The sequence below is a fragment of the Cervus canadensis genome, chromosome 4 (assembly GCF_019320065.1).
Source record: "Cervus canadensis isolate Bull #8, Minnesota chromosome 4, ASM1932006v1, whole genome shotgun sequence".
NCBI lineage: Eukaryota > Metazoa > Chordata > Mammalia > Artiodactyla > Cervidae > Cervus > Cervus canadensis.
In genome coordinates this window covers 61,599,083-61,626,022 of record NC_057389.1, presented here as the reverse complement: position 1 = coordinate 61,626,022, position 26,940 = coordinate 61,599,083, and the positions used below count along the sequence as shown (strand labels likewise).

Below are 26,940 nucleotides of genomic sequence, written 5' to 3'. Positions count from 1 at the left end.
ATAAAATACCTGCTCTGTGCCAGGCACTTGCTGGGGGCTGGGAATTCAGAGACAAAACCTATTCACTATTGTCAGAGATCCCACAGGCCAGTTGGGGAGATGGACATATGTAGAAAAACACCATTCAGTGTGGAAATGCCGAGGGTGTAGTGCAATAGTGTGTTCAGACAGGCTTGGGTTGAAATCCTGGGTTGGCTAGTTGCTAAGTGGATGATGTTAGGGAGGTGATGTAGCCTCTACCAGACTTTTCTTGTTTGTTAAGTAGGAATGATAGTATAGATGTCAATGCCTATTTCATAGAGTTGGTGTGAAGAGTGAGTGAGAACGTGTGTAAGGCACCTTGTCCCGAGCTTCAGGCAGAAAGATATGCAGGTCTCATTGATTTTCTTATCTTGTATATGTCAAAGCCCAGAGGCAGAATGAACATACTGGGTGACAGAATGTGAGCCAGACTCTGCTTGAAGGTTTGGAGTGCTAGGGAAGAAATTGGTGAGACTTAATAATTAATTGGGACATATGTAGAGTGGTGGGCTTCGGTTCAAAAGACCAGTTGCCCAAACCCAAGGATGGAATGCAGGTCTGTGTGGCCTGACACTCTGCTCTTGCTTGAAGAGGCCTTGGGGACCATTTAAATGCCTGCTTAATGGATGTGATGGGGTCACTAGCACAGTTAACAGGGCTTAATAGAAATCTGATGTCCTGACAAAGGAAATGAGCCTCCTCCGTGTAGGAGGTGGTTTGGGGAGTGGGGGTGTCCTGGATGGCTAAGGGCCCAGAAGCCATCACTTGGAATGACTGAGTGGACAGGCAGCTTTAGCCTGGAGAGGGTCACACATGTCACTACCTTCCAAAAACATCAAGCGTTGGCACCTGAAAAAGGTATTGTGTTTCCTCTGTGTTGCTCCACAGGGGGACCTTAGGAAGCCTCATTTAGGTTTCTGATTTAAGGATGAATTTTAAAACTTTTTAGCTGATTTGGACTTTTCCAACATAGAGTGAGCTGCTTTATAAGTTGTGAGGCTCCTGTTACTAAAAACATTCAAGCAGCCTCTGGAGGCCCTATCTGGGATGACCTAAGGCAGGATTTATACAGGGTCCAAGACACCATAAGGATAACTTCAGAAGAATACAAGAAACTTCTGAAGTTGTTTGCAAGGTTGTGCATTTCTTTGGGGGAAAAAGAAATAGAGTATTCATCAACTTTTCAAGGGCACCCAATGTCCAAATGATAAGTTGCTCAGTCATGTCTGACTCTTTGTGACCCATGGACTATACCCTGCCAGGCTCCTCTGTCCATGGAATTCTCCAGGCAAGAACACTGGAGTGAGTTGGCATTCCCTTCTCCAGGGGATCTTCCCAACCCAGTGATCAAACCTGGGTCTCCTGCACTGCAAACAGATTGTTTACCACTGAGCTACCAGGGGAGCCCCCATGTCCAAAAGCAGTTAAAAAATTCACAAGTTCAAAAAAATCTGGATACAAGGTAGGAATAGATTCTAAGGTGTTTTCCTTCTGGAATTTAAGAGTCTTTGGATTATAAAATATGTTCTTGTAACATGAAATTTTTGTTATTATTAGCTGTCATTTATTTGTTTGGTATGTGTCACATGAAATTTTACATATTCTATTTGAATAATCTCATCTAGTATTAAAAATAACTTTGAGATTAAGCACTACTATTATTTCTATTTTACAAGTGATGAAACTGACGTATGGAAATTTGCTCAAATTCTCAGAATGTTCAGGTTCCCTGGATATATATGGCCCCAAGTTTGGCCTTTTTATGTCTAATAAATGTGATGTTAATACAAGTAGGTCCACATAGGGTAGAAAACTACAGTTTTCCCTTGGACATTTTAAAGGCAGGATGATAATAATAAGTAACTACCATGTAGCGACTGCTTACTTTCTGTGTTGAGACATTCATCTCATTCAGTGCTCATGGTAACCCTGTAAAGTTGAGACTGGGAGATTAGGGGGTTGGGAGAAATGAAGTAACTTGCTCATGGTTGCAGGAGAGAAGCCTGCATTGTCAGCTCAGCAGACGTGGGGGATAGACACTAACCTCGGTGTCCTCTGTGTGTTTATCCGATGAGGGACTCTTTCAATACGTTTGGAGGGAAGTGCAGAGAATCCCTTAGCATCTGAGGCGAGTCAGCTCAGATAGAGTGGCAGGAGGTCATATCCTGAAACCTCAGAACAGGAAGCCAGCCCAAGGACTGAACATGGAGAGGACAACAGTCAGTAACCTAAAGTGCTCGGGTGACCCCTTCTCTTCACCACCCACCCCAGAGCTGCCCGGGTTCCAGGCGGCTCGGTGAGCCTGAGGCTCCAGCACGGCCTGTGTCTTGGGATTCTGTCCTCTCTTCCATCCCAGCTCCTCCCAGGTTCAGGGAAGGGAGTGAGTCAGTAGCCTTATGGTGGGAAAATACTTCAGACTTGCCCACAGCTAACATTCAAAGGGGTCATGTATTGTTTGGGACTGCTGTGAGGGGAAGGATTTGCACTTTTGGGACTCCATAGCTTTCCCCAAGCTTCCTGATATGCGTCAGCCCTCCCCAGGCTCACTGGGGGAATAAGATGTCAAAGGCCCATATCCTGTTACTACTTCTCTGAAGTAGCTAATCCCTCCCTTACAGGACATGCCAACCTAATTGTCAAGGAAAGATATTCCTCCATCCTCTGGGAAATACAGCTGCTTAACTGACTTTTGTTCTTCTGAAACCAGAGTCTGATACTCTTGTCTGGGGAATACCATGTGGACAGACACACACAGAGAGGGACAAGGATTTTGATTTGGGTCTTTATTCAACAGATGGGGCTCCCCCCAGTAAACAATCTATGGGCATCCACTCCAAGCTTTGTCTGGCAAACGAGGGAGGCCAGGGTGGAACAGGGAAGCCAGAAGATGGCCCAGGAAGATTCTCTAAAGTGCTCTGTGGGATTTAAGGGTCACCATTACTTCCCAAAGGCCCATACTCGCTCAGATTGTCCAAGGGGAGAAATTATTTCTTAGACACTGCACAATCCCACACCCTATGTACTCTCCCACTAGGCCCTGAAAGTGGGCTGATCATATAATTTATCAACCACACTAGAACTCTTTTAAGAGCATGGAAGGGAACCCTCTTCATAATTATACTGGAATAACTGTCCTAGACCTGGATTATCTCAGGAAACCAGGACATAGGGTCATCCTACCTAGGAGTGTCCAAACCAAGATTTAACCGTGCTTAAGACCACTTGCCTAGACCTGGGGGCATAGCTCAGTGGTAGAGCACATGCTTAGCATGCATGAGGCCCTGGGTTCAATCCCCAGTACCTCCATCTTCAGGCTTCCCTGGTGGCTAATATGGTAAAGAATCCGCTTGCAATGCAGAAGACCTGGGTCTGATCCCTGGGTCAGGAAGAGCCCCTGGAAGAGGGCATGGCAACCCACTTCAGTATTCTTGCCTGGAGAATCCCATGGACAGAGGAGCCTGGTGGGCTGCAGTCCATGGGGTCTCAAAGAGTCGAACATAACTGAGCGTCTAAGTATAAGACTACTTGGCCACTCGGTGACTTTGGCCAAGTTACTCAGTTTCTTTTTGCCTGGAACTCTTCATCTGTAGAATGGACTAACTAACAAAGAGTCTGTTGAGAAAGCACTCAAATATTGGTGGTGGTGGTGGTTGTTATTATTATTTTTATTAAACTTTATTGCCCTGCAGAGTATGGGAATCAGCCAGGTTGATATCTTAGCAGCTGTAAAGAAATTGAGGGATGTTCTTTCTGTCATAATTTTCTTGGTTTATGATACTTTTTGACTTTACTAATGCAAATACTTAACTCCTGTCTGTCTTTTCAGGCCATTATTTCCAGGAGACAAAAGCCTTTGCATGTAGAAATGATTCCTGTGTAAGGGCTGCTTTCAAAGACACAATGGGTTGAAAGAGCCTGTTGCTTCACCTTCCCTTTTGCTCCTGGGGGAATATCCTTGAATATTAGATGAGTGTCTCATCTGCATCTAATTAGACATCCTACTACTGTTCCCAGAATATCAGCTCTCTTCATTGTGAAACAGCCTGATTATTTTAAATCCAGCTCTGAATTAATTTTTTAAGTCAACATCTTGATGGTTTCAACTTGTTTATAACCAAAACATTGCGTTAAATTTGATACCATGGTCATTTTACTTTTTCCACTTATTTGGTACATGCGTGCTCTGTTGTGTTTTGACTCTTTGCAACCCCATGGACTCTTTGCGACTCCTCTGTCCATGGAATTTCCCAGGCAAGAATACGGGAGTGGATTGCCATTTCCTCCTTCAGGGGATATTCCTAACCTAGGGATCGAACCGGAGTTGCCTGCGTCTCCAGCATTGGCAGGTGGATTCTTTACCGCTGTGCCGCCTGGTGGTGTTGGGACAAATCTGTGGCTGCTTCTACTTAGGCTGAATTTGTGTCTCTCAGTGGTGGGGCAGAGCAGCGATTCCATGGCTGTGGGGCTCACTTTGCTTTGTTGGATGAGTGGGAGAAGCCCGAGGGGAGCATGTGGCTGTAGTATTCTGTTTCTGAAAGACAAAATGAGGCACACCCAAAGCGCATGGGGCTGTGCTGCTTGGCCATGTGGCCCAAGTTCGGTGGACGATTAATCTCTACTTAGTAAACAGTAGGTGAGGCCTGGGTGAGGGCACAGTATAGTCTCATCGGCTGAGGTCGGCAGGAGCTCTAAGACAGCATGTCCTCTTGGGGCAGAAGCCTATTCTGGAGCCCAACACAAGGGTTTACATTCTCTGTCTACTGTCTACTAGCTTTGTGAATATGGGCAATCTGTATTCACCTTGCTAAGCCTCAGTTTCCTCATCTGTAAAGTGGAGCTAAAGGACAGACCCCCACACTCCCTGCTGTGGTGGTTACCAGGAGTCCATGGGATAAGGCTGCAAGGGTCTCAACACAGGGTCTGGCTCAGAGTAAGTAAGGACTATTCCAGTTCCTATTGTCACTGTTCTCACACAGCCCCCAGGGAACTTGGAAAGCCCTTGGCTGAGGCTCACTGGCTCCATACTGCCTTCTGGTGGCATGAATTGTCATGGCCTGGTGTGGAGGAAGCTGGGAGATGTTACCTTAACACACTATTATCAATATTTGTTTTTATTTATTTATTGGGCTGCACCAGGTCTTAGTTGCAGCAGGTGGGATCTAGTTCCCTGACCAGGGATGGAACCCAGCCCCCCTCCATCATGTGTAGTCTTAACCACTGGGACCAGCAGGGAAGTCCCTTAAGAGTAAAAAAAATGCTTTAGGTTTTATTGCTTCCTTAATGACCTCCAAGGTTATCTATTCAACTTTTCAAAAACGGGAGCACAGGGGAGGGCTCTACAAGCAGTATGGTGTCTTCTTCACGTGGGAGAGTGAGCAGAAAAGCTGTGGTGGGCTTCCTTGCCAGTGAGGTTGGGGAGGTCCCAGCCATGGTTCCCTGGCAGGCCAGACAGGAGGTGAAGAAGAGGGAGAGGAAGGGAGACACAAGCTGGGAGCGGAGGTTGGAGCTGTGCCAGGTCTCCCTGGACGCTCACCTGGGGCGTGGCTGGTGTTCCCGAGGCCCCCGTGAATTCCCTCACATCTCCTCTTCTGGCTCCAGAGCTCTGTCTCTGCTGGCCTGTCTCATCGCACACGGACCCAGGAGTCATGGGCCACGTCAGGGACAGGATGGAGTCAGGACTTCCTGCCATTGCCTGAGAACAACTTACTATTTGCCAGGAGCCTGCTCCAGATTGATAGGCCTTGGTCAGAGGGGGCCCCCTCTCTGAGACTGGGGGGGACACCTCTTTGGGGTGTCCCTAGAGCCTGCTCTGCAGCCCTCTGGCTTAATGTTAGACTGACAGGAAATTTCAGCAGCTTCTTTGTCTCCATTGTGGACCTGTTGTTTCTAGAGGGGTCGTCCCCAGCATCCAGCAGTTGGTGACACATAGCAAATACCTCATGATGGAGCAGTGGCTGGCTCATGAATGTTGCACTCTGCCCTTGAGGGTGAGGGATGGCACCTCACCAAGACTTGGCTCCCCTTAGCACAGGGCTTTGCATGCAGTGGTGGCTCCATGAGTGAGTGCAGAAAGCATGTTCTTAGGGGACTCTCTGAAACTAAGATTAATTCCTGGTGCTTGAATACGTCCTAAGAGCTATCATAGGTTCTGGGAGATTTTTACAAAGAGGTGTAAGATGTAGTCCCTGGCGTCTAAGACTGTCTTGTTAGCTGTTCAAGTTCAAATAAAGGCATTAAATTGTAGGAAAAGTCATGTAATAAGTCAGGACCCAAATGGGCCATCCAGATGGCTGCTAAAGTTGATACCTAAGTGGTAAGACAGGTGCCATGGGCTTGCGGTGTGAGAGCTACACAGAGCCCTGTGCTTGGGCTTCATGCGCTGCTGTTGCCATCTTGAAATTCTTAAAATTTGAACAGAGGGCCTTGCATCTTATTTTGTACCAGGCTTGCAGTTGTGTAGCTGGTCCCGACCCCAGTTATGTAGGTGGTTCTGGCTGCAGGTCCAAGGGGATCAGGAAAAGTTCTGTGAGGGAGGTGTGGCTGGGTAGAGGAGCACAGAACTGGGCTGGAGCTCCCCAAGGATGCAGTCATCCTGGTGTCAGGTCTGGGGCAGCATGTGTACCCGCTCAGGACCTGCCTGTGGGAAGAGCGGGGGGTCAGGACCTGGAGTTTGGATCCCGACGTGTGCCCATGTGTGAGGAAGCAGTGTGGGGCCTGGTCTGCCTGTGGGCAGAGGAGCGTGTTCATGCCTCCCCAGGGAGGCCCAGGAGAGCCCCTTAGAAGGCAGCCTGGCTTTGCTTTGCTGCACTAGAGTTACCCTCCTTTCTGGAATGCAGTGAGTGGATGCTCATAAAGCTACTGGGAAGCTCAGAGAAGAGAAACAATGAGAAGCAGTTCTGTAAGTGGGAAAAAGGGCGATTTCCCTGGAGCCAAGCACAGTTCCTGGCACTGCGGGGCCCTCTTGATGTTTGGCAAAGTTTGGGACTGAGAGCCCATTCGTAGTGGCCCAGCTGGTACCTGTCTGTTGGAGGACAGGGTCCAGGTCATCCACGAAGCACCCCCAACCTCCGTTCTCCAGGGGCACACAGTCCCTGCAGGGGATGAGATGTTTGCCCATAAGACCTCCGCTCCTTCTGCTGACACCCTGGAGCTTGAAGTCCAGCTCTTCTCACTCTTACTATCTGTGTTTCTCATGCAAATTGTGTCCCTTGTCTGGACACCTTCAACACAGCACTGCTGGGAGGGTGGAGAATGAGCAGCAGGGCAAATGCCTGGGGCTACTGCTTGACCTCCTGTCCAGGGACTTTGTTATTGTTATTAAGAAGCCAGTCGGTGACTTGCGAGGTTGGAGAAGGGACAGGACTCATGGACCAGGAGGGCTGGAGGAAGAGATGCTGGGATAAACTAGAACCCTGAACTCAGGTGGGGAGTTGTGTGTCTAGAGTGAGTGGAGGGCAAAATTTGCAACTCAGGGATTGGCACCAAGAATCTTACACCCCCGGTCGTCTGCCGTCAGGTGGAGAGGCCTTTGCATTGGCAGGGCTGGGCTTGAGAAGAGTGGGATTTGGGGGAGGCCAGGGAGGATCCTGCAGTCTAGTTTCTTATGGGGGCCCTGTCCTGGTGAGGCCCCACCCCAGCATGGTGTGCTGATCTGAGGGTCAAGCAGGTCTCAGAGCTCCTGGGGGAGAGAGACCCAGCCTCTGCTCTCCCCCGCCCTCACACTGCGGCTCCTCTGTTCTGCCTGTTGGTGCCGTGGCTTCCCTGTCTAGTCGCCCTTCTTTCCCCATAAGGAAGGGAGAGCAGGACCACACCAGGCATTCACGGTCACCCTGCCCAGCGTGGTCTTGGCCCACCCTGTCCTGTTCCTCTCAGCAAAGAGACTGCCAGCCATTGGAGTGGTGTGAGGGCTGACCCTGGGCAGTTTCTGTAACTTCTCTGGGCCTTAGTTTTGTCCGGCTCACACTTGGTGGGACTTGGTAGTGCCAGGAGATGACAGAAAGGAGGCAGTAGCACCCTGCTGAGGAGGTGCTCAGGCAGGGTCCTTGCTGTGCGTCCTTGTTAAGTGCTGGCAGAGCCGGGAAGCCATCCTCAGAGGCGGAGAGACACGGGTGCCTGGCTCCTGGTGAGGCGGACAGAAACTGCAGAGCCAGGCATGTTCCCTTGGGCAGTCCTGTGGAGAGTGGGGGTCCAGGTGGGCACAGAGGGGCCTGTTTCAGGGCCTGGCTGACCGGGATACATGAGGTGCGGGGCCGTGGACAGTTTGTGCAGAACACAAAGTGGCTTGGTTTTGTGGATGTTAAAGGAGCTCACATTTACTGAGTGAGTGTTCACCATGCCCTGGCATCCTGAGCGCTTCCCGTGGATTGCCGCCTTCAGTTTCCAGAAGCGCCATGAGGTGTGTGCACACATCGTCTCCATCCTGCCGGAGCAGAAAGGGACCCCCAACATCGCGCTGGCTGTGGCGCCCACACAGCCTGGTCCTGGAGCCCTGGGGCCTTCAGGTGGGCACTTCTTGCCTTTGCCTGAGTCCCACTAGAATCCTGGGGCCCTGGGCTCCTAACTGGTCCCCTTTCTGTTCCCTCCCCTAAGTGGGAACATTAAATTGACCCTACGGTTCTGTTCTGATGAACCTGGCCCAGGTGTGGGAGTCAGGCAGGGAAGAATCAACAGCCTTGAGACCTGGCTTTCTGTCTTCAGGACATTCCACAGTGGTGACAGTGCTGACTGGTATCTGGGAAACACCAGTTTCCTTCCCAGTACCTTTGTCCCTGTTTATTCAGGATGTAGTAAACATTTGATTGTCATCCTGCCTTAATTAAATAGAAAAAAAAGTCAGTACTCTAGAATTTTGGTACATTTCAAATATATTTTATTACTTTTCTTTTTGTCTTAGAAAGAATATCAAACCTGCATGCAATGCTAATGGTTCCTGACATTTATATAGCATATGACACCATAGAGCAATGCGGCGTATACTGAAGGGGCCCATGTAGGGCTGGCCTTCCTAAGAGTATATTTACAAAGGGAAGGGCCTGTGGTCATCTCAAAGAGGACTGCACCCGAAGAAGACTGCACTGTTTAACACTGAAGGGTTACATGGGGAATCACAGAGAGATTGCTTTAGTATTGCATGTTCCATTGTCGAGAGGGAAAGAAACAGGCTTTGAAGGCTCTGACTCGTCAACAGCATGTGTGTCTGTAGTTGTATGTTGTGTGTGTATTTGTATAAATTTAAGTTTTCTTCTAAGATTTTCACTGATTTTCCCCTAAGATTTTCAGGGGCTTTCAAAACATTAAAGATTGAAGTGGTGAATTTTTCACAAATGCTCATGTTGGAGAGAAGACCCAACCCCTTCCTTAAGGACCATCTATCTGCTTCACCATCCGAGGATCTTGGAAATGTTTCCAAGGATGTGTAAAAATTAACCACAGGGATGAAGCGTATTTCTCTGACAGCCAAACTCGAGTTTGTCAAAGAGCAGATGCAGAGAAATCCGCTCTGGCTTGCCCTGTGACTGGGGCCGCTGCCGAGTCCCCCCAAGGCTGTGACCAGCCGTGAGCCCAGGAGAGCTCGTGGCCGCTGTGCCGAGGCGCCAGGACTTCTGAGTGGAAGCTTCCTGCACTAGGAAGGGAGCGATGCTGTTATGAAATGTCTCAACCAAGTTCCCTGTTCCTCCCAGGCGCTTATAAAGCTCAGATGTACAGTGATGTCTGGACAAATACAAAAAAAAAAAGGATTTTTTTTTTTAATACAAAGGAAAGGCATGAGTTTCCCCACTTTTCAGTAAAAGGCGGCTTGTGATGAAATCTGGAGCACGAAAGAAGGATCTCACATCTGGAAGCCTTTTGCACACAGCTATAAAATGTAAAAACTGACCCTCGGTAAAAAGTGCTTTGTAACAATATTTAATTTGTGTCTTATGCCTGTGAGAAAGAAAGGGTTTGTTTTTTGAATCTGCAAAGTCCTTTGCTTGTTCCCAACTGGTGTGAAGTTTTCCCATCAGGGATTTTTCACCCTATTCTTCGTAGACCCTGGGAAGAGAAAACACCCATGTCAGTGGCTCAGGACATGAGGCAGGTAACACACAGGCTGGTGTCTGAGCTGCTCTGCACCTGGCCTGCGGAGTGCCTCTCCCAGGACCGCAGGAGCCGGGGAGAAGCAGGGGCATCACAGAGGAGGCCCTCACACGGCCGTGAAAGCTCCCCCAAACCCAGCTTTGACCTTTCTAAACAGCCTCCACCTCTGCAGTTTCTTTTTATCCTCAAAGCTCTAGGAAGCAAACCATCCTGGTGTATGAGGAGACCAGGTGCAGGAGACTTAAAAGTCAGCCCGACGCACACTGCATATCAGTGGTGGGAATGACATCTGTCTCCAGTGTGGATGCAGAGGGGAGGGGATAGAGGCACCCCCTCCCTCCATTTAGGCTTGTATCTTTGTGTTTTGTCCAATAATACGTGTCCTCCAGAAAAAAAAAAAAAAAGAAAAGAAAATCCCCAGGCCCAAGGATGGTTGGTGGGGCTGCAGCTGTCACCGAGGCCTGGGGCACCAGGTCACTTCCTCTAGCAGTTATCAGGCCTGCAAGCACTCCCAAGCTGCCTTTCCCCCTCACCTCCCCAGCCGGCTCTGTTTAGGTCCTTAAATTCCTTCCCTCCTGCCTCATGGCTGCCTGCCGTGGGGCCACATGGCACATTCAGAGAGTCCATGCTCCCTCTCCCTTGGTTCTGATTTCTGAGTAATTATGCACTGAAATCAAAAGCCTGATGCTTCTGCTTCTGGTGGCAGTGAAGGCTCTGGGCTCTGAGCTTCTGGGAGCTCTCTAGTCTTGCCCATAGCCTGGCTTGGCTGCTTCCTTCCCCTGCCTCTCTTCGAGGTTCAGCATTCTCTCTCTCTCTGCAAAGATGACTTCAAGATAGTTCCTTTATTGGGACTTCCCTGGCAGTCCAGTGGTTAAGATTCTGTACTTCCAATGCAAGGGATGCAGGTATGATTCCTGACGGGGGGACTAAGATTCCACATGCAGTGCAGTGTGGCCAAGAAAAAAAGAGATAGTTCCTTTGTCTCCACGGAGACATTTTCAACCTTTATAGATAGAGGAAGGGGAGACGAGGAGGACAACGAAATGCCCACATCCCTTTCCAGGACACCTCGACATTCTAATAACGAGGGCACGTGGTGCTAAGTTGCTTCAGTCATGTCTGACTCTTTGTGACCCCATGGATTGTAGCCCACCAGACGCCTTTGTCCATGGGATTCTCCAGGCAAGACTACTGGAGTGGGTTTCCATGCCCTCTTCCAGGGGATCTTCCTGACCCAGGGATTGTACCCACGTCTCTTGTGTCTCCTGCATTGGTGGGCAGGTTCTTTACCATTAGTGCCCCCTGGGGAGCTAGGAAGGAGGGATGAACTCATTTTGTAAGGAAGTGATGGGAGGCCTGGGAGCAGAGGTGCCCTTATGCTCTCACCCATGGAATCTGCAGGAACAAAAAGAGCAGGGCTGCATGGGCCAGACCTGCCCCCTTTCCCTCAAAGCTGTGGCCCTAGGTGGAGGGGTAGGGGACAAAGTGCACAAAAGCCTGAATCTCCCAGCAACGTGACGAAGACTTGCCAGCGCTTCTGTGAACTGGCCCTGCAGTAGCCTCGTTCCACTTTCGATGACGCAGGGCCCGGAGGGTGACTGGACAGGACATGTCCTGTGTGTGTCATGTGAGCTGCCTGCCCTGACCAGAAAGAGGGCTTCATTCTCATCAGACTTTATAGAAAATAACCTCTCTCTCTCATCACTTTCTATTTCAAGCAATTGCAGATGAGGCAATTTTGGAGCAGCACAAAAGGCCCAGGTACTGGGGATGGGCCGAAGCGTCAGATATGGGAGAGGTCATGGGCAGAGCTTAGGCTGGAAGGGCCTGCTGGTAGGTGGAAGTGGGGCAGGAGGGCGGGGCTGGCACCGCTGTAGGAGGGGAAGGTGACACCAGGAGACCTAGCTTCCTAACTTGTGTTCCCAGGCGAGTCACTCCCCACCCCCACTGAGCCCCGCTGTGGGATGAGGTGCAGGCACCAGCTCCTGAGGAGCTCACCTCTGTGTGTGTGTGTGCACGTGTTTGTGTGTGTGCATGCACATGTGTACATGTGTGTGCACGCTTCCCTAATCATGCTCTGCGAACACAGTGTAAACAGGCTCTGAGTGTGTGAGAGGCAGGTCAGCTCCAGGACAGGCTCACCTTTAGGAAGCACAGGGGAGCCAGGAAGTTGTCTGGCCTCAAAGGGACCCTAGGAGATCAGAGCCTGGAAGATCTGACTCTGAAAGCTCTTTTCTGAAAATGGGGAAACAGCCCGGAGAGGACAGACATCTGTTTCAGGGCTCTGGTCATCTGGCTGTTGCTGCCCCCTAGGGTAAGAGTGGCTCTGATTTTAAAGGGTCAAGCCCAAGGTCCCTCCCTGCACCTGCAGCAGAAGAGTTTTATCAGGTTTCTGGGCAGCAGGGGAGCATGTGGGGCACCTTGAGGGAAGACGGTGTGGTTGGCAAGGAGTTATCCTCATCATCTTGTGGTTGTAACCAGTTTTAGAGTTAATGAACCGTAAGCAATTGTGTTTCACCAAACCACACAAATCACTGAGAGATCCATGCCAGGTGCTCATCCAGCCATCTGACAGGGGGAAACTAGGGGTCAGAAAACTTAAGTTACTTAAATAAAGAGAGGAATTAAGACTATCACATATCACAATAGAATGAGACAAACTTTAGTTCACTAAAGGATCAATTTTCGATGCTTACAGCTGTCCAAGAGAGCAGTAAATGTAGCACTAAGTGGTGAGTTCCTTGTCCCTGGGAGTATGTAAGCAGCATCTGGGTATCTGCCTACTGTGACAACTGTGGTGGGTGTTCATGCCTTAGAAGGGCTAGATAACCTAGAGGGAGTTGAGGATCTGGATTTGGTAGGATGGTGAGAAGGAAGGTGAGGGGCGGTGGGCCATACCTGCGCTTCTCATTCCAGGCGTTGTACCATTTGATGAACCGCTTGGTGCTCTGCAGCTTGGGGTGCAGGCAGTGCTCCTGACCCCGGTACCTGGACATGCTCTTGGTGGTGATGCTGAAATGGAGGAAGGTGGGGTAGAGGATGGAGAAGCCTGAATGACAGCCCCTCCGTGTGGCTCCCAATCAGGGCACTGAGAGACTGTGGCCTCCTCCCTCCTTTCAAAGAACCCTACCCACATGCAAACTCCCTGGTTCTTTCATAAAAGTTTCTGGTTGTCCCCTTAATCTCTGACTCCACATTCAGGTCTAACCATGTACAGAGTGATGGGCTCTCACTTTTTCTCCTGGAGCCCCCAGAGTCTGGGAGAGTCCCTCCCCACCCACCACAGCACTCATGCCCCCCTTAGGGAACAAATGTCAGGGGACCCTTTCAGCTCCTCCGAACCTGGGATGGAGAGGTGAAAGAGCTAACGCCAGCATGGTACACATGCCAAGACCTCATTCCTTGGATTTGAGGCACTCCATGGCTGGGCTTGAGTGTGCGGTGGTCTCTGTCTGATCTTCTAAACCCTAGTTCCCTGTATCCTCTCTAGATTGTTCTGGGGCTGGGCATTTGTTGACCTTGAAGCTGAGTCTTGTTGGCCTTGAAGCCCATTCTGATTCCTGAGTGTGAAGTCCCAGTTATCTCACCCTTGGGCAGGAAAATAAGACCGCCCTTCAGGCCTCTATCCACCAGTGTCCCAACACCAGTGGAGATCTAGCCACGTGGTAGAGAAGCAGGTGGCTTTGTACAGAGTGTAGAGCCTGGGTTTGCATCCCAGATCTGTCTGTGGGAGCCTCTTTGAACCCAGTTTGCTCATCCATAAGATGGGTATAATGATAGGACCTACTTCTTAGGGTTATTGAGATGAGTAAAGATATAATCTATGTAAATTGCCTAGCACAATGAACAGTAACTGTTATTAGCAATTGTCATGGAAGACAGGATGGCCAAGGAAAAGCCTTAAGGTGTGAGGTCCAGCCTGGGAGCGGGGGAGGGCAGGAGAGGCTGCTGCCCAGAACTGCCGTGTCCTTCTCAGCCAGGACTGGGCCAAGGTGGCAGGAGTTCGGGTAGGGGAGGAAGGATGGTGTTCAAGAATGAGGGACCAGCTAGTGAACATGGAAGAGGGGAAGGTAAGAGGTGAGGATGTCACTCCCCGGGAGGTTGCACGCAGGAGGGAGGTATGGTGGTGGACTGGGTGCTGGGGTGCAGGCTGAGGGGGCAGAGAGAGATGGTTGGAGGTTGGGGTGGGAGGGGTGGGAAGGGAGGGAGTGAGGTCTGCTAGCACTCCATGGGTTCCTTACTGAAGTGTCAGGGTGCCTGGGCCAGGTTCTAGAAAGGAGCAGGGTTGCCATGAACTCTGGGTCTGCCAGTTGACCGGGAGAGGTAATCAAATCATGATACCTCAGTGGGGACAGAGTATTTCTGGGCAGCCTGTTCTCTTCCCTTCCCTGTGCTCTGAAGTTTCCAGGGCCCTCACCATGGCCTCAGCCTCCCAGGGCAGGGACAGGCCTTGTGCTAATGCCAGGTGACTGGGTTCTGCTGTCGCCAGCCCTCTCTATGAGACCTGGGACTGCCTGGGTCCCTAGTGCCAGATCTCAAGCATGGGGCACTGCTGTGGAGTGGAGTCCAGTTCCCTCCCCCATAGTACCTGGTCACTCCACAGGAATTTAGCCTGTGTGTTGCTCTCTGCCTACAATGCTGCTTTTGCACTTGGAATAAAAGGCTGTGGCCAAGCCAGATAAACTCCTCCTCCTCAGTTAGGTCAGTGTGCAGGCTGAGGATTCCAAATCCTGAAGATCGGGGCAGCAGGGGAGGACCCCACGGAGCTCAAATGCTCAGTCATAACACAGGGACTTGGAAACTTAATTGTGGGGTGAAGACATGAGGATTTCTGCCCCCAGCAATTATGCAGAAATTCTGGGTCCTGTGTCCCTGTGCTTAGCCGTTCTGGGATATTGAGGGTTTCAGCAAGAGCTCAGGAGGTACGTGAAACAGATTGCCCTTTCTAGAATCTTGACTCTCCTGGATCCTTCTAAGTGCAAGGACTCCCACTCTTGCAAAGCAGGCTGCACCCTGAGCCTCATCAGAGATGTCTAGATGACACAGGGTGAGCTGGAAAACTTCCTTTAGTTCAGCTTTGGGGCTAAAAACCTGTTTTGGCCAAAAACGCTGGTCCCTTGTGCAGTCTGAGGAGCCCTAGGAGCTTAAGAGGAGAGAAGACCTCCAGCTCTTCAGGGACCGGGCTTGGGTCCTGGGTGTGAGGTGGAGGTTTAGAAGAGGGTCACTGTGTGCAAGGGTCTCCTGAGACCCCTGCAACTTTTCACAAGGCTACATAAAGTCTTCTCACACACTTGCCTGACTGTCAGTTTCCTTTCTATTCTGAAAAGTGTAGCCATGAAAAAGAGCAAGCCTGTTGATGGCAGGTTCTGTCCTTTGGAGATATCACTACACCTTGTATCCTATTCCATTTCTCCTGTGAGGACTCAGTAGCTCAGCTTGGTGTGTGTGTGGCATCCTTCAGCACTGTGAGGAATGCAGAGTTAACTTGCCATGTCCCTGTCATTTTCAGCCTGAGAGAGCTGAAAACCCCAAGGGGCTTGTAGCTCTTCCCTCAACTGTGTGACCTCCGGCCCCCCACCCTTTTCTGGCAGTTTTTCTGGACCTTGGTCTGCAAGGTAAGGGGCGGGGACAGGAGTCACTTTAGGTACCCAGGAAAGAAGGCAGAGGTATTCAGCTCAGGCCCAGTATTTTCTGAACTCCCCTAACTTCAGCCCCACTGTGCAGCCCCCAGGTGGCAGTGGGAGGGGGTAGCGGGGTGGGAGCTGCCCTGCAGACACTGCTCGGAGGCCTTTGGGCCAGCAGGGCCAGTGAATGGAAGGCACTTGCCCAGATTGAGAATAAAGTGTGTCCTGTTTCTGGGGGAGGGGAAGAGGGGCCAATGGTCCGTGGCAGATATTTGGTAGCAGGTTTGCCAAGGGTTCCCTTCCTGGCCAAGAGCGTATTGATGGGGAAACAGTGGTGCTGGCCTCAAGTGGTTAATTGGGAAGGCAGAGAAGCAAGGAAACTCAGTGTTCTCTTGCTCTGCCCCACTTTTTAAAATATTCTCTGCATCCCCACCAAGCAGCGCTCCAGCCTCATGGCATGTTAACCCCAGCAGAGCCCTTTCCACAGGAACCCGCAGAAGTCCAGCTGGTGTCGGAAGACTGAGGAATCGCTGGAAGCCAAAAACCAGATGGCCATAGTCCCCCATCCAGAAAAAAGCCCTGAAAGGAGGTTCCTAGGACTTCAGACAATGTTTGTTTTAATCTTCTCCCCAGTAACAGGAAGGCAGCACGCCTCACAGTTTGGGCTCAAGTTTAATAGTTCTGGGTGTATTTTGAGTGACTTCAATCTGGTTGTTCTAAGTTGGCACAGGGAAACCATTTAACCTGGGATTGCCCTAGAAAGGTAGGCTGTGCCACACCTAGGTTATCCGTCGGAAACCTAGCAAGGGTGAACTCGGGGAAGAGGCTGTTTCCGGAGCACAGTACTGTGACCCTTTTTTTCAAACTCTTCCAGACTGCCATGCCAGCGTCCTAAGGACTCGCTGGGCAATTGCAAAGGCTCGCCAAGGCCTTGACAAAGGCTGAGAGAAAGGTTTGTTAGGCTGACCCAGCCCCAAGTTGTGCCCCAGCACCGGGTTTAAGAGCAGCGCGCACAGGCTCACGGCGAAGAGCGAGAACTCACATAACCATCTTCTCCTCGCAGTGCGGGTACTTTGGCTTCATTTCCAGCTTCTTCACGTCGCTGTAGCGGATCTTGGGTCCCTTTCGGGAGCACTTGCATTTGGACCCTGAAAGAGAGAGAGCGCGCGGAGAATCGCTCACTTGCGCGCGGGGTCTCCGTCGCAACTCACTGACCACCCTAGATGCCCGCCCAGAGCCTCCGGGGATCCCGGGACGCTTAGCGGTTGGCGCTGAGGGTTCCCCAGGACGGGCCGGGCCGGCGCCCAGGGACCTCCCAGGCACTCACCGTCCACGCGCGCGGCGCACAGCGCCAGGAGCAGCAGGAGCAGCGCGGCGGTCAGGAGCCTCATGCTGGCCGAGAGGCGCGGCGCGAGCAGGTTTTCGGGGAGGGCGCCCGCGCGTCCGTACGCCTTGCTTGGCTCTTTCTGCCCGGAGCGCGCCTCCCGGCTCCGCTCACTCCCGCTGCGCCCGTCGGTGGGAGCTTCGGGGCTGTGGCAGAGCGCTGCGCTGTGCGCTCGGCTCTGGGCTCTCTCCACAGCCTCCCTCCGCCCGCCCAGGCCTCTTTTAAATCCGCTCCTGCCCTCGCTGCGAGCGAGCTCATTAATATGCAGAACCACTCGGTGACTCACTGAGATTTCTCAACGCGGCGGGGGGAGGAGACCTTCCCCGCCCGCCGCCCGCCCCGGACCGCGATCGCAGCAGCGCACACTCGGAGCCACGCGCGCACTCGCTCCTCCAAAGCTCACGTCCGCTACCTTCTCGCTGTCACACACTCTCTCCTTCACACACTTGCACACCCAGGGTCTGGCAGGCACACAGAGCCAGTGCCTGGCGCCACTTGACGGTGGAGAGAGGCTGCTTAAAGGCACGGGCTTTTCTGATTCGCATGGTTCCCTTTGGCCTGCTGTCGTGAGCCGAGCGGGGAGACCCAGGCCCGAGGGCCAGATTTTCCGAGGAGACCTGAAAGGGATTTGGGGCACGTGCCAGGTGTGAGTGCCAGCAGGCCTGACTCTAGGGCATGAGCTGTCTCTATTGGGCCAGCAGCCCTCGTGGCCAGAGCACAGGCCAGGTTTGGAGAGTGGTCGCGGGAAGGATGTACAGCAGTGCAGCCATGTCCTGTGATCCTGGAGCTGGCTCAAAGAACATGTGTGAGATGCTTGGTTACTCTGAAAGGACGGCTTCTAAAAGTATGTGGTTCCACAGGCCATCACAGGTTCCACTGCCACATCATTCTCAAAACTTAGGTGGTGGCTGGCCTGGGAGACATGACAGTGATAGCCATCTGGATGAAGTCCATGCTGTGGACATTGTGCCAGGATGTATGGTGTGGTGTGGACCCAGGCATGATGACAGCAATTCCAGCTCCATGACTTACCGGTGGTGACGTAACCACTCTAAGCCACTCTAATCGGCTATAGGGTGGGAGGAGTCACAGTGCAGCTGTGAGAATTCTGTAAGATCAGAGCTGGAAAGTGTTTGAGTACCTGACCAGTAGTTAGTGCCCAGGAAATGTTACCTATTGGCATCATTATTTTATGTATATCTATGATATATTATGTATACTTATATATAGTATATATGTGTGTGTATATACATGTGTATATGCGTGTGTATGTGCTGTGCTGTAAGTCACTTCAGTCGTGTTGATGTGTGTCTGTGTGTGTGTGTATATATATATATATATATACATATATATACACATAAAATTCCATTTTTTTTACAAGTTTCTTTCCAAGTTGGTATTTTAATTTCTTTACTTGATGGGTATCATTGGAACAGGCTCAGAGAGAAAGACCTCCCAGGTGGCGCTAGTGGTAAAGAACCCACCTGCCAATTCAGAAGATATAAGATATGAAGTTTCAGTCCCTGAGTCCAAAAGATTCCCTGGAGGAGGGCATGACAACCCACTCCAGTATTCTTGCCTGGAGAATCCCATGGACAGAGGAGCCTGGTGGGCTATGGTCCATAGGGTCACAAAGAGTTGGACATGACTGAAGCAATTGAGTACCCACACAGAGAGAAAAATGACCATCCCGAGATCACATAGCCAGGAAGCAGGTGAGGCCAGGAGGGGCCCTGGTAGTGTGGCTGCAGACCTGGGGCTCCTGTCCCTGGGCCATTTGGCTTCGTTCAGGCCTGCGTGCTCTTCACTTGGTGAAGCATTTCCTTGAAAGACCCGGCAACAGAAGACAGAGTGTCTCAGACTCCGAGGGTCCTTGGACTTGGCTTCCAGACCAGAGCTGGAGCCAGGGCAGAAGTGGCCAGGCTCTGGCAGCTCTTGCAGCTCTGGGCTGTCCGTTCAGTGGCTCCTTGGGGGCGAAAGTGCCAGAGAGGATCCTGGGGGGATGGGAGGAGCAGGCTGCTGAGGGGTAGGATGGGAAGAGTCTCTGCCATCTCTTCCTCCCGAAAGAGCCTTGGCTGCCTGGTGGGGAAGCTGAGCCATGAAGAGCCAGCAGAGCCTGTGAATGGGCTTCAGGCCATGTCCTGAATCCTATGCAAGCAGTGATCTCTATACTTAAAGCAAGGCCAACAGATGGGCACTTGGGTTTATGCAGAGCAGAAGTGCAAGGGAGTGATTTTTGTCATTTATGTTAATTTTTTTAAATTTTAAAAATACAAAATTAGCATGTTATGGAAAAATCAGAAAACACAAGCCTAAGAAAACATAAAAAATACACACATAATTCCATCCACTCAGCAATCAACACCAAGATGCTACAGCGTTATCTTTGCAAACCCTTCTGTTTTGCTTACCATGCATGTGCATCAGTGGGATCAGCTTGCATGTCCTATATAATAACTGTCTTGTTTTACCTATCATTACATCATCAGCATTGTCCCGTGTGACTGGTCTTGCTTCTACAATATCTCTTTTAATGGTATTGTTTGAGGCCATATAGTATAATGGCTAAGAGCTTGGTGTCTGGAGTCAGACTGCCTGGGCGTGAGTCCTAGCTACTAGCTGTGTGACCTTGATTTGTAACCTAACCCTTTTAGGTACTGATTCTCTCATCTGTGAGATGGGAATGACAAGGGTACCTATAGCTTGATGAGAATTAAATGAGATGGTGCATGTAAAGCTTTTAAGGTGATCTTTTGCACAGAGTAAATGCTCAATAAGTGCTATGATTATTAGTATTTTGGATGCAGTATGTTTCATTGTATGGGTGCACCATAACTATTTTAATTACTTGCTCCCTGTTGGACATTTGAGTTATTTTTGAATGATATACTTTTACAAGCAGAGCTGTATGACAAATATTCTTGTAGCTCAATTTTGCCATAGCCCTTTAAAACTTGAATCATATCTCAGAAATATAATCACTAGGCCTTGGTGCATGCCCATTTTAAGGCTTTTAATGCAAATTGCCCTCCAAAAATATAGTACTTTTTTATTCTCCAAAGGGAATTTCTTTAATATATGACTTTTGCAGAGCATCTGGAATATATATGTATATATTTAACAAAATTATTTTTATCATATTTATTTCAAGAGTATGCTGATTAATTAAGTGGGATCTAATAGCACTAGGGACCATGGGCACTGTCTTGTAATAGGAGGAAGTGGTTGACCCTAAAAATAGGGGCCACATTTTTCCAACTTTCTGGACCAGACCAGAGGTCAGACATTCCAGTGTTTTCTCTCCAGGTTTAAGCCTTAGTCTGTGTATGCAAAATACATTTTGCATTTTTGGTTTGCAAAATACAGCCATTGTATCTTTGCAAATAGGCCTCATCCCTGTTTGTGTGAGCAATTCTGGGACTGTGGGTCCAGGGGAGGACAGGGGCCCCTGCTTCTGGTGGGTCTTTGGGTGAGGCTGCTCAACTGGGAGAGGGAAGAGGGGTTTGACCCTAATTTCAGGGCACAGAGTTTTTATCAAGCTCAAGTGGGAAGTCTTTGAGTAGGTGGAGGTTCAAATGGGTGAGGTACTTCTTTGCATGTACAATGGCATCACATGATTTGAGGAGATCCTAGGCATACAGTGAAGGACTACACACATGCCCTGCCCTCTGGAGTTCAGTCTAGTGGGTATGCGTGTGTGCACATGTGTGTGTGTGTGTGTGTGTGTGACAGCACCACAGATATTTGCAGTTGTGCTGGGTTCTACAGAAGAGGCAGATGAAGAGTGTCAGAGCATAGGGGAGGGAGGAAGCAGAAGTGGGGAGCCATCTCTTGAGGAAGTTGAAAATGGGCTGAGGCCCTGGGGATCTGCCCCAGGGTCTTCTTGTGTTCATATCCATTGAGCACACACTGCACGCCAGGCTCCCTGCATGGTGCTGGGGATTTAAGATGAGCAGAGGCAAGGACTTCCCTGGTGGTCCAGTGGCTAAGACTCTGCTCCCAGTGTAGGGGACCTGAGTTCAAACCCTGGTCAGGGAGCTAGATCCCACATGTCACAACTAAGAGCTCGCATGCTGCAACTAGAGATCCTGAATGCTACAACCAAGACCCGGTGCCACCAAATGACAAATATGTGAGGACGAATGAGGCAGATGTGCACCTGACCCCAAGGAGCAAAGAGTCTAGCGGAGAAGAAAGACATTAATCAAATGACCAGAGGCACACATGAGATTACCTCAGAGCTAGATGCGATAAAGGGAAGCTGCTATTATGATCTGACCGGGGATGTGCCTGTTGGGTTGGCACTGGAAGGATGGGAAGGAGGTCACCAGGTGGCAGTGGGAGGGAGGCCTCTCCTGCCCCTTTCCAGTCCCTGCTCCTCGCACAGTGATCTTCAGGAGGACCCCTTACTTATAGCCCTTCTGCTCCTGAGCTCACCCAGAGCCCCACTCAAATCCCCAGCAGGTCTCTATGGGGTCTCATGACCAGCATCTACCACACTGCCTTGTCTTACCCCTCACAAGTGTCCACCCTGTCCCCGTCTCAGCAGCTTTGCACCTGCTGGCCCCTCTGCCCAAACTGCTCTTCCCCAGCCAGATGTGGGCAGCTGGCCCTCTTCTCCTTACTGAAGCCTCAGCTCGAATAGTCAGTCTTCAGACACCATTGCACTGGCATCCCCAGCCCTCTCCCTCCCAGCAGTCACTCTCTGTGCCGTTGACCTATGTTACTTTTTACATTGTATGGACATCAATTCACGTTACACTTTTTTTTTTAAGATTTATTTATTTATGGCAGTGCTGGGTTTTCGTTTTGGGCTTTCTCTAGTTGTGGTGAGTGGGGGCTACTCTTCATTGTGGTGTGTGGGGTTTTTCTTGTTTTGGAGCATGGGTTCTAGGCATGGGCTGGGCTCCAGTAACTGTGGCACATGGGCTTAGTTGCTCTGAGGCATGTGGGAATCTTCCTGGACCAGGGATCAAACCTGTTTCCCTGTATTGGCAGGCGGATTCTTAACCGTTAGACCACCAGGGAAGCACTCACATTGCACTGTTTTCATGTTTGTTCTGGAGTATATAGTGGTCATCCTCTGATTTCCTGGTTCTGTGAAGGTAGATACTGCATCTGTCTTACTCATCCTTTGTGCCTGCAGCAGTGTGTGGCATATAGTAGTGGCTCATTCCGTATCTTTTGATTAAATTTAAAAAGCATGTTTTAGGCAAAAGCCCAGAGATGTGAGAGAGCACTGCTGAATTCAGGCTGTGTAGACTATAAGGTCATGGGTGAGTGTGTGCACACATGCATGTGTGAGTGTGTGTGTAGGGGGTGGTTAAGGGTAGCCATTGGTAAGGCCATATTTCCAGGAAAACCAGTTCTTCCCCGGGGCACTGGCTTTAGAAAAAAGACCTTTGGGAGGAGAAGGAGGTGAGTGAGCAGTAGTGTGGTTTTCTAGGAAACCCCACAGGTATCTGGACACCACCTTCCAAAAGGGTTAAAAGCTAGGCAGGTCTCGCTAGGGAGGCCAGAGGTCCCCAAGCCTCAGGAGGAGACAAAGGGACTTTTTTTTTTCAGCATCCCTTTATTAAGCTTTAACCATGTAGGAGGCTCCTTTAATTCTGTGTTGCTATAACGACAATCAACAGTCAGCTCTGCCTGAAAGTAACTTTTTTCCAACCTTGATCTGCTAACTGCCCAACAAAATAGTACATCTTATTCATGGAAATGCTTTTCTTAAGCTATGTTAATGAACTTAATGAGTTGGCATCACCGGCTCCGTGAACCTGAGTTTAAGCAAACTCCGGGAGTTGGTGATGGACAGGGAAGCTTGGTGTGCTGCAGTCCATGGGGTCACAAAGAGTCAGACCCTGTTGAGCAACTGAACCATGTTAATGAAACTATGTGTCTTGTTTAGAAGTCTGTTTTCCTCTAAGACTTATACAGTATATCTTGCCCAGAGACATCTAGTTCAGAGAAGACTCCCCTTGTGCAGATATGTATGTTGTGTGAGAGAGCTACGCCTGGTGCAGCTCTCTCAGCCTTGAGGTGTTTCTTTTATCTATGACCAACAGTTTACTAATGAGTATAAGATGCCTTGCAAAAACTGGTAAGGGGGAGCACTCTCCTGCCCCCTTCCAGTGCCTCTTGCTGGGGGCTTTCTCTATCTCTGTTTTAGTAAAATCTACACAAAACTCTGAGTGACTGAGACTGTCCTTGGTCCCAGAGTTAAATCTTTTTCAGAGGCTATGAATCTGGCAGCACTGTTCACAGTAAGCTATCATCTTGGGGGCTCATCTGGGATCCCAAGACAAAGTGTAAGCTTTCATCTGTCACTCCTAGGTCTGCTGAGAAGGTGCACCTTGACTGGTCAAAGCTGGTTTCCCACCCTGGGAGCTGGGAGACATATGGATTCCTCTCTACCTCCACCCCTGGGCCTTCCCAGCACTGACCTGCTCAGAGGGAGAGTGACTTTGTACTTCCCTGATGATACAGAGCCATCCTAGATTCCAGAACTGGAAGGGGCTGATGCCCCACCTAGCCCTCATTCTGCAGATGAGGATGTTGAGACCCAGAAATGGGGTGGGCATCACACAAGCACTCCAGAGCATGAACGGCAGCCTGGTCCTGCCCCTAGCTGCTTAGACCACAGTGAAATCCTGGGCTCCAAAGACCTGTCTGGCCCTGACAACCACTCATTACAATGGGAAGCACCCCAAGATACCTACTTTCATTGGGTGGTGTAGCTGCTACTCGTGTGTGAGCCTGGTGGGTGCCCCGTCCTCTCCTGAGCCCCTCCCTCTTCTGAGGTCTGCATGCCTTTCTCTGAGTGTCCAACCCATGGAACCCAGGGCAGCCAGCTGCCTCATCTTTGCTGGTTCTTCTTTAGCAGTCTTGTGTACTGACCTCCTTCCCAGGGCCTTGCTCTGAGGTGGAGGGGGTGTAGGACTGAGGTACCCCAAGTTCTTTACATTTGGCATGCTTAGGGAGCCTAAGCATCATAAGTCCAGAGGAAGTGGTGCAGGATGTAGCCAGGCAGTGTTGAATTAGGCTCCAGTCAGCCCCATGGCAGCTGAGGGTTGACTGAGGGTGCTGTGGATTCTCCCAACATGCGAGAAAATGCTGGCAGCAAATATGACAGACTGACAGTTAGCCTTTATTCATTCAACACTACCTCATTGCAGACAGGCATCTTTACTATGTTAAGAAGGAAGGCAAATGCATTTTCAAAGAAGGCCCTAAGGTACAAATGAGCAAAGGCCATCAAAGGACAATTGGGAAAAAGGAAGAAAAGCAGTGATTAACCAACCCATGAAAGAATGTTCATCCTCATTAACAATCGAGGTAAAGCACATCAATGCTTCAGTATTGTGGCATACGATAGTTAAATATTTATTTTAAATAGTAACGTCCAAAGCTGCAAACTGAGGAAAGGCCACATAACCATTACTGGCAGGGTGAGATTTGGGGAAATCATGTTTATTGAATATATCCAGAGTGTTTCACGTATAACTATTTCATCCTGCTAATCCACTTCAGAAAATCTGTTTTAAAAGTTGATAAAGGAGAAATGCCACATGCAAAGATATTCTTTGTTAAAAACAGTTAACCTGAAAGCCCAACGCAAGGGAATTGTTACCTAAACAATGAGAGTTCTAAATGAAATATTATATGGGTGTGAACTCATGATTACAGAATCTGAGGAATTCCATGGAGTAAATGCTTATGTAGTATGTAGAGACCACATAAGGTCATGTAAACACTGTGACTGCAAGTGTGTAAAACAGCAACCACTGTATAAAACATGGCAAAGACAGAGATACAAACATCATTCTTTTTGAGTGGTGGGACTTCGGGCGTCTTTTAAAGCTTCTCTCCTTACTTTCCAACTTATTCGAATGTTCTTAGTATAAAAGGGACTCAGGAACATTCAGTGAAAGAGTGAGGCTTGGGGCAAACCTCCATGATAGGGGTTGGGCATGGCTGTCCAGTGGCTGGCCCTGCAGAAGAGGCACATAGAGTCCTCGGTGGTGCAGGTAAATCCTGCACTGAGGACCAGGCCCCATTTTTGGTGCTGTCCCTACTTTTCTTGGCATAGCTCACTCACCTATCCCAGCAGCATCACCTTGCCTTGTCCTGCCTTGCCTTACCACTGCTTCGTGTTGGCAGCCTGGGTCCTAGCTTCTTCTCCAGGCCTCTGTAAGAGTCCTGCCAAGCCTTGTCTCCTGACACGGCCCTGGGGACTGCTCCCAAGCCTCCACTGCACCTGACTCTCTACCAGTCTCCAGCCATATCTCACCCTCTAGTCTTCAATTTCTGGAAAACATTAAGCTGCTTCCTAGCTCCAGGCCTGTGCTGGCTGCTTATTCTTCCTGAAGGTCCTTTGCCCCTGGGTCAGGCTGGTTGCTGTTTTACCTAATGGATCTGCAAAGAAGTCTTTTCACAGGGACACCTTCCCTGACTAGGCACCTCTGCCCCTCCTCTCCCCTACCCTGTCTCAGTCTGGGATAGCCCATGGCTCCCTGCATGGTTCATAGCCCCATTTTCTCTGTAGTACTACTCCTCACTCCTACAAAGGCTTCTTCAAGGTCTTTCCCTCTTTAGTTCATGAGCTCCAAAGGGTGGGGTGGTTGTTCTGTTTCTTTCCTTTTTATACCAGTGCCCTGGCACAAGCTCAGGGCCTGGCACTCAGCAGATTCTCAATGAATGAGTGATGAATAAATTGATATGTATCACAGTTTACTGCAGTCTAGTGAGCTCTGGAGTCAGACTTTCTGGTTTAGAATCCTAGACTACCACCCAGTGTTTCTGTGTGCCTCTGCTTCCTTGTCTGTAAAGAGGATAGTAATAATAATATTACAAATGGGATTGTGGTGAGAATTAAATGAACTAATACAGGACAAGCACAGAGCATAGTGTTATGTTGCATGGAAAGTGGAATCAAGATTGTCAGGAGAAATATCAATAACCTCAGATATGCATATGACACCACCCTTATGGCAGAAAGTGAAGAGGAACTAAAAAGCCTCTTGATGAAGTTCGTGAAAGAGGAGAGTGAAGAAGCTGGCTTAAGACTTAACATTCAAAAAACTAAGATCATGGTATCTGGTCTCATCACTTCATGGCAAATAGATGAGGGAACAATGGAAACAGTGACAGACTTCATTTTCTTGGGGCTCCAAAATCACTGCAGATGGTAACTGTAGCCATGAAAATAAAAGATGCTTGCTCCTTAGGAAAAAAAAAACTGTGACAAACCTAGAGAGCATTTTAAAGAGCAGAGACATTACTTGACTGATAAAGGTCTGTCTTGTCAAAGCTATGGTTTTTCCAGTAGTCATGTAGGGATGTGAGAGTTGGACCATAAAGAAGGCTGAGTGCCAAAGAATTGATGTTTTCAAACTGTGTTGCTAGAGAAGACTCTTGAGAGTCCCTTGGACTGCAATGAGATCAAACAAGTCAGTCCTAAAAGAAATCAATCCTGAGTATTCATTGGAAGGACTGATGCTGAAGCTGAAGCTCCAATACTTTGATGCAAAGAGCTGACTCACTGGAAAAGACCTGATGCTGGGAAAGATTGAAGACAGGAGGAGAAGGGGATGACTGAGGATGAGATGGTTGAATGGCACCACCGACTCAATGGACATGAGTTTGAGCAAGCTCCAGGAGATGGTGAAGGACAGGGAAGCCTGGCATGCTGCAGTCCCTGGGGCTGCAAAGAGTCAGATATGGCTGAGCGACTGAACAATGACAACAAAGTGCTCCATAATTGTCTGTTCTGTTTTTAAAATAATTTTTAGTATAATATCTTCTAGACTCACCCCTACCCCAGTCTATGGGTTTGAT

At 49.6% G+C, this 26,940-nt stretch overlaps 1 protein-coding gene and 1 non-coding gene across 2 annotated transcripts; one reads left to right on the top strand and one right to left on the bottom strand.

Moving 5' to 3' along the window:
- The first annotated feature begins 3,255 nt into the window (after positions 1 to 3,255).
- TRNAA-AGC lies at positions 3,256 to 3,327 on the top strand. Its single transcript has one exon. It is a non-coding gene; the product is annotated as a tRNA-Ala (tRNA).
- Positions 3,328 to 8,867: 5,540 nt separating this feature from the next.
- CXCL14 (C-X-C motif chemokine ligand 14) lies at positions 8,868 to 17,339 on the bottom strand. The gene is made up of 4 exons (XM_043465459.1): positions 17,050 to 17,339; positions 16,765 to 16,870; positions 12,997 to 13,110; positions 8,868 to 10,053 (listed from the first exon to the last, which is right to left on the bottom strand). The coding sequence occupies exons 1-4, from the start codon at positions 17,111 to 17,113 to the stop codon at positions 10,038 to 10,040; spliced, it is 300 nt and encodes a 99-aa protein (XP_043321394.1). The 5' UTR covers positions 17,114 to 17,339; the 3' UTR covers positions 8,868 to 10,037.
- Between the last annotated feature and the right edge of the window lie 9,601 nt (positions 17,340 to 26,940).